We start from the raw sequence: 12325 nt of genomic DNA, 5'->3' as shown, positions 1-12325 counted from the left end.
CCCCCCCCCACACACACACACACACACACACACACACACACACACACACACACACACACACACACAGCAAGGGACGCAGAATCTCCGTAACAGGTTAGCCTGCTTTGGGTTCTCATTGTCACCTCTTTCCCTGCCTTGCTTTGACTACATGAGGTCTGGTTTCACCAGTGAAATTCCTCTGCCTTTTAGATTAGGACCATCGGTTGGGCGCCTCAGTAATGTGATGGTCACTCTTGGGTGGACTTTCAGGGTCACCTGGGCCTTTTGGGAGCCTCAGAGGGCAGGTGGGTGTCTAGCCATCCCTGGATTTTGCAGTGGGCACTGCTTCTGGGGAAAGAAGGTGTGAGTTCCACCGTGGTAAGCTGGGTGGAATGTAACGAGATGCGTCAGGTATTCTTGTACCTTGCATTCGCCCCCCCCCCCCCCCCCCCCCCATGTTCCCACTGAGTCATGCCTGTCGGCTTTGTCTTGGGGGGGTTGGCGTTTTACCTGGTACCGCAGGTGTTGTGTGTAAGGTTGTTGGTGTCTTCTCGTCACTTTGGGGTTTCTGGCTTAGTGCCTGCGACGTCGGATCATTTGACCAGCACAGAAGTGACATTCGATCAACCCGTCACACCCAGACGAAGGGAGGGTTTAGAGAGCAGTCACTTTAGCGCCGTCATCGAGCTGCTGATCCGGTCTGGCCGGTTGTTAGAGGATATCGATGTCTCAGCTGTTGAGTCTCGCTCTACATCTTTGGCTGCTGCCGACTGCTGCTGTTGGACTTTTCTAGTGCCAGTTGTTTTCAACACCTGTTTTTTAGGTTTTTGGTAGAATAGGGTCCCACTGACTGGGTTCTGTCACGAAAAGCCCTCCATCCCATGCACTGCGCCCCCTGCCTGCTGGGCTGTCTTCTCCTGAGCCTGCAGTCCTTCTCTCTTTCCTTGCCCATCTCCTGTCGCCATTTCCCTCAGCATCTGCCCCCTGCCTGTCTGCCGGTCTGCCTCAGGGAAGGACCATAGTCTGGTGGCCTGGATTCTCCCTTTCAGTGCTGCATGAGTGAGCAAATTTTTCCCTTTAGGTTCTGTTGATGGCACCAAACTGACCATTTCCTCCGCTACAGTCCATTTCTGCTTCTTTTATCCCGTTTGCCGCTTTCAGACTGAGATTTGAGGAGCGGATTTCTTTAAACACTTGTCTGCCTGTCTTTGTTTAATGTATTTCCTGTCTGTGTGTGGGTATGTGTATGTGTGTGTTTGATGTGCCCAATTTATGTAACATTTGTTTTCTTAACTCTCAGGGATTATATCATGTTCCATAAACACGTATCTGATTTTTTTTCCCCAGTGAATAAGGAGATTATTTGGTCTATTACTCATTTTTCATTTCCTTTTTCTATAAAGCTTTACATGGTCTATTTAATAATAAATCAAGTGTTTTGCCTGTAGACTACAGTTTTTTTTTGACATTTGAGCTTTGTACACCTAATTTAAGCCTGATGTAGGAGAATCAGGAGCCGTCGAATCGATTGCCCTGGTCACAGAAACCCAAAAAGTCATCAGAGCTGAGCTGGACCCTGCGTTAGTTGGGGTGGGGGTACAGGGTCATTGTTTTTGAGAGGCGCAGCGACGAACTCACCAGTTGCAAACAAACAACAAACACAAACAAATTTATTTTTGTATAGCGCATTATAACAACATTACATCGTCTCAAAGCACTTTACAGCATCCGCACCCAAAGCCCCCAGTGAGTAAGCCAAAGTCGACAGTGGCAAGGAAAAACTCCCAAGAAAGAAGAAACCTTGGGAGGGACAAGACTCAAAGGGGGAGCCCCTCCTCCAGGGGGCAGCAGAGGAAGCCCTAACCCTAACCAGACCTCAAAGGGGGAGCCCAACCTCCAGTGGCCGGCAGGAAGATTCAAATAGGAAACAGTTGCAATGCCCTCGTCATTTCGCATGCCTGGTTCGGATAACTGTCCCCAAATCAAATGAGCAGGTGTCCAAGGGGGGGGGCAGAAGCCGCCATAATTACGGGCGCGTTCACCTCCACTAAAGAAAGATGGCTTCTACCTTCTCTCACCTTACCATCATCTCTTTCTTCCTTGATAATTTGTCCCCTGCTAGAGAGGCCGGTGCTCTGCTTACAATTGATATTTCTCGCTGGATAACATCATTAAGCAGTGAGTTTTCAGCTCTGCCGGGAGAGCTGGCACAGCGAAGTCTGTGACCCTGTGAGTCAGCCAGTCTCGGGGTGCTGAAAATAAAAAGAGCTCAGCTTGTGATCTGCCTGACCTTGTCTGAGCGGGGAGCGTGTCGGTGACAGGAGGCTCGAATGTCCGTGGGTCGCATCACGCAGAGTGATCAGCGCGAGAGCTGACAAACTCACACAGTCTGGAGAGTCTCCCTAAGTCCTCCGTGTAGGATGTAGCTTGAGTTGTTGAATATCACCATAGAGCCTGTTCCAGAAGCTTCTTCCGGGTCTTGGTGGTCACTCTTGGCGTGCCTTAATGACCCTTGCAGACCTCAGTGTCCCCCCCCCCCCCCCCCCCCCCGCTGTCTCCAGCCCTCACACTCCCCACCTCCCTCATTCTCTTCTCGCTCCCCGTTTCTCCTACGTCAGCAGATGCGGATGGAATAAGCGGCGGTGAGGAGTCCTTCACCCTGAACGACCCAGACGAGGGATTCTCCTCCGGCGCGTCCAATAGCAGCCAGCCCAGTGGGACCAAGCTGAGCGGCGAGGGCGGGGCCACCCGCAGCAGCAGCCTGAAGAAGGGCGTCACGGGATGGCTGTCCCGAGAGCGGGACAAGGAGCCGGGTCAGACGCGGCACAGGGACTCCTCCGCCGACTCGCAGGTGGTGCTGAGGAGACATCAGCGGCGAACGTCACCTCCACCCGCCATCACGCTGGGCGCCATCGAGCTGAGCCCAGTGCGGAAGCACCTGAGCTACCCCGCCTCGCAGGCATTGGTGCGGACCGCCAGCGCTTCCTCCAGCCGCTCCTTCGACTGCACGGACGTGAGCTTGAATGGGGGCCGGCGTGGCGTGGTGGGGGCGGGGCTGGAGGCGGGGTTGCTGGGCGGCACCCAGGCGGGACTCTCTGCCGGCGGTGGCCATCATTTTTCCACCAGCAGTCTGCAGGAGGAGCACCTGGCCAGGCCTGGGGATGTCCAGAACCTTCTGTCCCCGGGGGCTCCGCTCACCAAGCAGTCTCGCTCGCCCAGCTTCAACATGCAGATCATTTCGCAGGTTTAGCAGGGTGGGGGCGGAGCTGGGGCCAGGAGGAGGGGCCAGGGGGAGGGGCTATGCTCCGGTCCTCCCTTTCCTCCTACTCCTCCTGCTCCTACTCTCCCTTTTGCTCCTCCTGTTCCTCTGCTCTTCCTTGCCCTGTGGTGCCCAAGATCAGACCCACTCCACCTGCAGAAACTGAGCAGACAGCAAGATGGGGAGTGGAACTGACGGCTCCCTCTTGTGGGGGAGGACATGTGTCCGGCGACGAAGCCCAGGGATGCCCTGTGATCTACAGATGTCTTTCCTCTGTATATCTTGGGGCTGTGGAGGATGGGGCACAAGCCCTGTGCAGGAAGTGAGTCACCTGGCGCAGAGCGCCCCCTATGGCCAGGAAACCATCACTACCCAACATCCTCTCTTTCTGACCAAATGGAGCATTTTGTGTAATTACTGTTTTTTTTTTTGTTTTATTTTAATTTATTTTATGGGGTTTTCTTGGGAGGGGGAGTATAGGGGCAGGGTATGATGAAAACCACAGACAGGTGGTTTGACAGAACAGAATCTGACAGCTTCATTCAGTGAGTTAAGGGAGCTGAGGATGCTGTTAATCACGGGAAAACATAAATATTACTGGAATTGATGTTTTTGATTTGATTTTTCTCAAGACTTGTGATCTATATTTTGTATTCAGTCAGCAATAAGCTTACTGTCGTACATTTGGGAAAGAGAAGATCACTGTAGTTTTCATGCCTTCCCTGTTTCTCCTAGGGTGATGTGCAATCTACAATCTGAATTTTATTTTTAATTCAGTGTAATTTATATGGTACCCTTTTATTGTCCTGTTCAAGACTTGCATCCCAAAGACAATGCTATGAATGTTCCTAGTCTTGAATCTGTTGCTGTAACAGAAAACTCGGACCAAGGGAGATACACTGGTTTTTTGTTTCTCAGCGCAAACTTGATTTATTTTTCGTAATTTATATGATCCATGCATAGTCCTCTAATGTATATGAGATTTTATTTTACTAAACAGAAATCTGCTGACTGTAATTCAAAGAGAACGACGCAAATCGAGGATGGAGGCTGGAGTTTTGCCTGCCGGAAGATTCCGGGGTTGCACGATGTTTTTGACCCGAAGCGGATCTGCAAGGAGGAGGAGAGGGATCTTGCGGGATCCTCATGTTTTTGCCAGTGGTGCACTTGTGGGAAAATATGGTAGGGAAAATTATGTAACAAAGCCACAGGTCCCGGATTTCACCGAGATGCTGCTGACTGAGGGAGAGACGGGCACAGCTGAGGAGTCTTCTATGAATTGCACCTAAGAGACTGTTAGTAGCCAAATGTGTGTATGTGAGAGCGAGCGAGAGAGAGGATGTTGGTGTTTGTTCGAAACGTTGCGGTGTTTAGAGGCAGTGGAGATTATACTCGACAGTCGGAGGAACTTTTTCTGCCTCGCTAGTTTTGGTGTGCTCACCAAATACCTGACACCCACAATACGCTCACCCCCCACCCCCTACGACATGCTGTATATCCCGAGTGTTTGTCCACCTTTTGTCTCGTGGTTTTATTCTTGAGACGCTGCCGTTTTAATAGCGTGTCGCAATAGAAAACACTGCAAGGTGGCCAACAGTTATTCCCAATGATTAGCTATAAGTGTGAGCTGAATTGCTGTTTTTTTTTTTTAAATGTATTTTTTCTTGCCCTTGCTGGACACCGAGCAGCAGGCCAGCAGAACCACGACCTCCGAAGCGCGTTCAGGCTGTCACTGTGCTCGCTTGTTGTCGTCTGCTGCTGTTGTAGTCCTTGCTAAATGCCAAGGAAGTGCAGTCTTGACACACATTTCGCTCTCACCTGCTAACGTGGCATTTCGAGAGGAAAATGCTTTTGCTAAATCTGTAAGAAGTCTGGCCAAGTGCAGGCAGATAGTATATGTAGGATGTGGAGTTCAGGCTGATCTCGTTATCTGCGATCTGGCCTTTCCGTGCTGTCAAGGCAGCGTTTATACTTCAGCAGTGAGATGATCTTTTGGTTCCGCTTTTGCCTGTTTGGTCCATTTTGATCTTTCCCACAGACCTGAGCAGACACCTAGAAAAGGGCCACTTTCTTACGTCCATCTTGGTTCGCTTTGAAGCTGAACGTGCTTCAGAGTATCACGCTTGTCAGGGTGGGTCCTCCAGTGTCGTCGTTCACTCTCTCCCCCATCAGGTGGCATAACTGATAAATGAAAACAGCCTAAATTCCCATTGGTGTGGTTGCCCCCTGTAGGACAAGTAGAGCTCTACAGCCTGTGAATACTGTCCTGGTAGGTTGCCCTTTGCTGACTGACGTGCTGATATGGTATCCTCTTGAGAGAAACTTGAATCTTTACCTTCTTAAGATATACTGCAATGTGTTTGATATGTTTTTGTCTGGCTGTGTACGTACACTAACGTCTAAGTGGTGCTTTATGACATATTACCGTCCTGTATTTCTGTGTTATGCCTGTCTGTCTGCAAGAAAGCTTAGCACTAACATTTCCCATAGTCCCATTTTCCTGATCACGGGTGTTAAGATTCCACACTCGCAGTCTTGTTAGGTCTGTGTTTCATTTATTGCTGATTTAGTTATGTGTGGGAGAAAGGAGTGGATGTGACTACAGTCGGAAGATGTGTCCTCAAACTTCAATATTGCTGGACGTTCTCATTGACATATTGTTGAATAACACAAAACCTCACAGTAATCGCGGTTCCTCCTATAATTCCTGTTTGTGGACTTTTTGGTGTCCATGTTTAATAATGGTTGTATCCCTAAATGGACTTTGACAGGGGCGTAGAGGAAAACATGATTTATTTATTTTTTCTGGTGAGATATGGAACAAAGGGAGTCTCTCTCACACACTGCTGAGGCTTAAATGTGGCTGCTGTCAGACGCTCCCTTCTCCTGCATGTGGTTACATAGACCGACAAGTGTTTCCCAATCAAGTCCGTGGAGACCCAGAGCCGGTCCACATTTTTACTCCCTCCCAGCTTCCTGCCAGACATGTTTTTTGCTACAGGGAGCTGGGAGGGAGCAAAAAATGTGGACAGTTTGCGGGTCTCAGAGGACCGGATTGGGAAACACTGCTGAGTAGCCACATCATCCTGTCCAAAACATCACGCCTGTCTGGCCTCCTTGTTGGGATCATCATTTTAACAGACCCATTGCGGAGGCTTCCCCTTCCAGTGACCCTGTTTGTTGGGAGTGTGAGACCAAAGCCCTCCCAGAATGCACTTTCTCTGATATGGCAGTTAAATGATTAATTCAGGGTTCCGTTTCCATGTCCTTAAAACTCAAGGTCTAATCAATGACCATCGCTGACAGACCAGAAACGTGGGCCGGGGTTAGAATTCACACACACACACACAAATATATATATATATTTTACAATCAAAAAGGCTGCTTTTCTGTTTATTTTGCTGCACAACCTCAGGGGGGAGTTAGGAAACGTATCTGGGCTTTGTCACAGTAAAAAAAAATCCCAGTCGAGTTTTATTCAGAAAATAAAACCTATTAATTCTATGCAACATTTTAAATTATTTACTGACTTTTCCTTTGGTGACTTTTTGAGAATTTTGGGTCTTTGAGCTGACATTGGCAGGCATGCAGCTACTGTACGGGAGACGCTTCGTGTTCCGTGGACGGCTGGAGCCTCAAGAAGCCGAAAGCGGGGGGGGGTAGCGGGGGCACCTTCACAGCACTGCACTGCTGTAGCGGAAAGAGGGACAGTGTCACTTCCATCCACCTTCCCACGGCCCAGCGCCGTTGCCCTCTTCGTCATTGTGCGCCAACTCCCTCTTGCGAGAGGCGCGTAGCTTTCCTCGTGCTGGTGGTGATGTCCGTCGTGAAAGACTCAAAACTACGGTGACTCCGGAGGGTCAATCGGAGCTCATGCATGTAAAAGCCATTTCCTTTGTAGCTGTTACTCCATAATGGTTTGAAGCCATTGGCATATAAAATGAATAGAGTTAATGCATACAATCTTAAAGATTCTAGTGAACTTAAAAATGTGAAACATTGTATCATTGATGTTGTAAATGGAATAAAATTTAAATCCTTGTAAATATGAAAAAATGTACAAAGTGAGACAATGAAACTTTGTCTGCAAGAGAGATATGTATCGGTAAAATGTTGAATAAATATTTGTGTTTATGGATCTGTGCTAGTCTTTATTTGACCCATCCTAAAACTCCAAACCATTCCGAATCTTATAATGGTTTTCCTGCATAAATCCATTGGTGTTTCTACATTAAGTCACAATTTAGTTTCTACTTTGTTGAAAACATTTTAATGGATGGAGATGTAGATATTTTTGTTAAGCATGTTAGAAAATGAGTGTAACACTCGGCTTTAGTACAGCAATTTCAAGCAGTTTGCAAGCAAACATACCAGATAAGTTGTGCACTCAAACCAAGCTGATCTGTCAGTTTTCTGTCCACATCTATAAGTGACCCTACTTCTGAAAAAGCAGGCTGTCACAGCCTATCCTTCTATAATCAATGCTGTGCATAAACAGCAGCTGTTTGGTAGACAGCCGAAGAGGGTAAACATTCGCGCTGGGAGTAGATTATTACTTTATTAGCATCATCCCAAAACCTGACCCATCTGCTCCTCCTTCACAATCCTAAAATGAAACGACAAAGGTTCACATGGTAACACAGATTCCACTATTATGGTTGTGTGGCCGTAACATAATTTATGTTTAGTAATAACTTTAAATAATTTTTAAAAGGGGCTGTGCTGCCATCTACTGGTCACCCGTATGCCACAATATCATTTTTGATTATCCTTAACTCACTAGTTCGATGGGAGATGGAAAATAGGTAATAAACTGTACAAAGCCTTACAAGTAACTTTAGCGAGACAACTTGGAGCATGGGGGGGGGGGGGGGATGGGGAATCCTAATCCTAACTAATGTGAACATTTGCAGTATTGCTGGCCAGGGGTAGCACTACCTCAGTAATATCCGTATACCTCAAAAAGGTATGTGTGTATATATACATACACAAATAAGGATATAGAAGCCCTATGCCCAAGTGCTAAAAAAAAAAACAAAATACATTTCCTCTATATGTGTGACTATAAAGATGTTAAACAAGCATGCCATTTTCCATAAATACTAACAAAGCTAATTCGGTTGTCTATAGACTGTACACACTGGCAGCATTACCAAAGCCTAACGGCGGCTGACACAGTACAGTTAAACAGAAGCAACATGTTGATCGCTGGTTTCCAGTAGCCGCTAGTCGTTACCGACGCGGAATCTGCATTGGTAATTGAGTACACAGTGCTGGCAGGAGCAATGAAGTGATGATGTCACTCCTCTGGAATGGTCGCCTCCTACGCAGGGTAGTGTTCAGCCGAGCCGGTCTGTCTCTGCTTCTTCACAAAACAATGCTATCACACTCTGGAGGTGCTTTCAAAGCACTTAAATGAGCTTGGGGAAGGTAATTAGTATTAATTTCCTCTGAAGGTTCCTGTCCAGCACAATGTGACAAAGAACTGCGGCCCACAGTGGAGGGCGTTACCATTCCCAGTTACTTACTGGTCTTACACAACTGGAACCAATAAGGTAACCAGCAGGTAACACAAGCTCTTTTATTTCCCTCACAGTGGGTTTTGGAGTGTTGAATCTGCCATCGGTAACTAGCACATTCTCACCATCTCCCCCTGCTGGTCACACCATCCCTGTGCACTTCATTGTTGGATAATGTCAGCCATCGCAGCCTGGCAGTCACGTCTGCGCAGCGAGCGCAGCCTGTTGTCCGTCGCCTTGCGAACAACCTGCAGCTCTTCGGGATCCAACTCCTTCAGCAGCAGCAAGACTGCGTCCAGCACGTGCGCCTGCATGGGGAATGCAGCAGGTCGGGTGGCAGGTCGGGCGGCAGGTGAAACAGGAGCCAGAAGCGTGCAGAGGAGTTATTACATGAACAAGATACGTGGGTGATAAGCTGCATAACATATGTTTGATTATTACACACACGCATATACACTTAGTGTGCAGGAAAAGCAAGAACGCGCAATAATTACTTCTTAATACAAAGTTAATGCATGCCGCTCACCCGTTTCCCCATGTCCCGCGAGGAAGAGAAGGATGGAAATTTATCCCTGGGTATTGGTTTCATTCCCAGCTGCTCACGGATTTTACTGCAACAAGAAAAATTAAATTTCATCACAAAGATGTAAAACAGATTAGAATTCACTGTTACAGAAAAGCAATTACAGCAAACTGATACAAACCAGCCACCATTTGTTCATGGCTCAAGGGGTGGAAATAATCCCAAAATTAACTGAAAGAGTCCTGGGTGCAGTAAACTCTCCAGCACATGATCACACATGTAGAGCAGCGCTTCCCAATCTGGTCCTTGGGGACCTGCAGACAGTCCATGTTTTTGCTCCTTCCCAAGTCCCTGGGAGGGAGCAAAAATGTGGACTATCTGGCAGAGAGCTTGCAAGGAGCAAAAACATGGACTGTGTGCGGGCCCCCAAGGGCCGGATTGGGAAACACTGACGTAGGGCAAATGTGCAGTACGAGTGCCAAGCTGCCCCAAAAGCCAAAGAGGGACGAAGGAGGCCTTCACTTGGTCTCCTCCATGCTGTAGTTGAGGGGGTCACTCTCGCTGTCAGCCTCTAACCCCCCATTGGCGGAGCAGGGTGCAGGCGCTGGGGGGGTGCTGATCTCCTCCCCTTCCTCGAGGGCCTGAGCCAGCTCCTCCTCCGTCACCACTGGAAAAACACAAATAAATGTGGGATCCACTTTGAACACTGGGAGCAGCAGAGGCACTCAGGCTTATTATACGTGCAATAAAATTACACAGCAGTATTAACAATGTAATATTACCAATGGAAATCACAGAAGAAACTGTAGTGATTTTAATTAGACAGACACTACTGTGAAGAATCAGTATGTTGCCGTGACCTGACAACAACAAAACACCGCAGAGCACTCCGGTCCGGCACTCCGGTCCAGTCACCTTGGTTATCCAGCTTGTGCAGACTGGGCAGGTTGCGCAGTACAGTGAGCCGGTACTTGGTAGAATCAGAACCACAACAGGGGTTTTCCGCCAGCCATAGCACGCGCAGCCGGGCCAGGTGCCGCAGGTGGGCGAGCTCCGCCAGACTCTGGATGTAGTTCCGCCGTAGGTAGAGCTCGCCCAGGCTCAGACAGCGGCTGATTGGCTCCAGGGAGCTGATCCTATTGGCACTGAATGCGGCGCAGAAACGTAATCGGCGAGCAATTTGTAAAATTCCGTCCGCACAGCATGTTTAAGTGAACGAATGACAGAGGGACTGAAAACCATTTGCAAAGCACTATGGTTCTTTTTTTTTTTTAGAATTTATAGATTAATTGTCATTGTTGACACACCACAGTACACAGTGCAACAACGAAATGTGTCCTCTGCATTTAACCCATATGTGACATAGCAGGGGGCAGCTAATTCAGTGCCTGGGGAGCGGTACCTTGCTGGTCGAGGATTCAAACCTACAATCTTTCAATTACAAGGGCACTTCCCTAACCATTAAGCCACCACTGCCCACATTTTTCACTTTACCCCTAAATATCCCAATCAAAAGTAAACTGTCCCCATCAATGAAACGGCTTGATTTCTCATGAAAGCTGAAAAACAAATATGTCCGATTTCATGTGTTTAAAAGTTTGGTGACTGCAAATCACGGCTTTACCTGAGAGTCAGCACTTCAATATTGGGCATTTCCTTGAATATGGATATCTTGGGGGGGGGGGGGGGGGGGGAGATCAACATATAAAAAAAACCCGTTAAACATATAATCGTTGCTGATTTGTATATATGTTCATTAAGATGAAAAAAGTATGGAAACAATATAATAAACACAACACACTTACATCTGTCAGATTGCAGCCCCTGCAAGAAAGACGACATAAAGTTACAGTATGACGTACTAACTAATAGTTTAAAGAGTTAGACTGGGAGAATTGAAATTACTAAAAGATAGTTCGCATACGGATCAATAATTATAACCACAAAAATATTCGGTTACAGGGCAACATACCCAGTGCGCCGGAATACGGGACAGGCTTAAAGCTGCTAGACGATCCGTGTTCATACATTCATTATTTAACGGGGAACTACACGGCTCGGCTCCAATTTACAGCTACTTTAAGCCGTATTCCTTTCATTACACCAATCAACCTTGTCCCCAACGTTAAACACCAGTCAACTGGTTATTTAATGGCTAACAAAAAATATCCGCCGCTTGCTATCAGACATACGCCAGGCGGTCGCGTTCGCTAGCTTACTAGCCGACATGCTACTTCAGCGAATACGTACCAGCAGTTCAGCTTTTTAACACTGTCGAGGTCCGAGGCTTTAGCCCTCGCAAGCACTAACTTTCGAGTTAGTTTCATCCTAATAGCAACAGATATGTATTGTAGTTGTTATTTAGTTAAACTACAGTTCTGCATCTAATTAATCATAATTACAGCACCCTTTACCGACACGCATGTAATCGTGCGACTGTTTATAAGTGAGTGCGCATGCGCGCTTGTTTGACCACGTGGCCCAGGAAGCGTCAGTAGCAACGGTATGGTTACCATTTAATTTACGCTGATAGTACTTCAACATATGCAGTAATTAGAGAATAATACAATACAGATCATTGATAGTTACTTATTTATAAAGAATGAGTCTATTTTGTATTTATTGAAAATGCCAGAAAATAATATGATCCGATTAACATTCAAAACATACTCGGTTTTCCACAGTTAAAGTTAAGCTTAACATAAAATACATTCAAAGCAAATCTTTTTCTATAAGCATTCTTGAAACGTGCCATAACGAACATCCACGCACCTATCAAGGCATCTTCCATTACCTCTTGTTCAGTGTACGGTAGTTTGACATCTCTGATCTGATATTTCTGTCAATACTTTAATGTTTAGGGCCCACTTGCCTGCACCCAGACATCTTACATCCAGGAGAACCCGGGGCACATGACACTGCATGTATGCCTATGAATGCTGAAAGGCACGTAGTACAGTATGCGGGTCAGGTGCAAGAACACACTGCAATACAGAAATATGAACTGATTCTTCATTCCGCCACAAAGCTGGGTGAATTTCAACT

At 47.1% G+C, this 12325-nt stretch overlaps 2 protein-coding genes across 3 annotated transcripts in view; one reads left to right on the top strand and one right to left on the bottom strand.

Moving 5' to 3' along the window:
- Positions 1-7376, top strand: part of LOC125725150 (protein FAM126B-like) — a 33310-nt gene extending 25934 nt beyond the window's left edge. The window contains 1 exon segment of the mRNA XM_049001772.1: positions 2601-7376. Coding sequence (XP_048857729.1) covers positions 2601-3229 — 629 coding nt within the window. The 3' untranslated portion in view covers positions 3230-7376.
- Positions 6800-11733, bottom strand: cfap410 (cilia and flagella associated protein 410). Of its 2 annotated transcripts, XM_049001886.1 has the most exons (8): positions 11531-11733; positions 11086-11104; positions 10905-10951; positions 10196-10425; positions 9803-9947; positions 9284-9368; positions 8883-9065; positions 6800-6928 (listed from the first exon to the last, which is right to left on the bottom strand). In XM_049001886.1, the coding sequence occupies exons 1-7, from the start codon at positions 11605-11607 to the stop codon at positions 8919-8921; spliced, it is 750 nt and encodes a 249-aa protein (XP_048857843.1). In that variant the 5' UTR covers positions 11608-11733; the 3' UTR covers positions 6800-6928; positions 8883-8918. The 2 variants fall into 2 exon arrangements, with proteins under 2 accessions (XP_048857843.1, XP_048857842.1); XM_049001885.1 differs by lacking the exon at positions 6800-6928 and having other exon boundaries at positions 7776-9065.
- Positions 11734-12325: the final 592 nt, after the last annotated feature.

The sequence above is a fragment of the Brienomyrus brachyistius genome, unplaced genomic scaffold, assembly GCF_023856365.1.
Source record: "Brienomyrus brachyistius isolate T26 unplaced genomic scaffold, BBRACH_0.4 scaffold62, whole genome shotgun sequence".
NCBI lineage: Eukaryota > Metazoa > Chordata > Actinopteri > Osteoglossiformes > Mormyridae > Brienomyrus > Brienomyrus brachyistius.
This window is presented reverse-complemented; position numbering and strand designations above follow the sequence as displayed.

Coding starts and splice junctions, on each gene's coding strand:
- cfap410 (XM_049001886.1), bottom strand. CDS start 11,607: ATGAAACTAACTCGAAAGTTAGTGCTTGCGAGGGCTAAAGCCTCGGAC. Junction 10,426..10,904: donor ATTGAAGTGCTGACTCTCAG/GTAAAGCCGTGA, acceptor CGCCGCATTCAG/TGCCAATAGGATCAGCTCCC. Junction 9,948..10,195: donor GCACAAGCTGGATAACCAAG/GTGACTGGACCG, acceptor GTGTTTTTCCAG/TGGTGACGGAGGAGGAGCTG.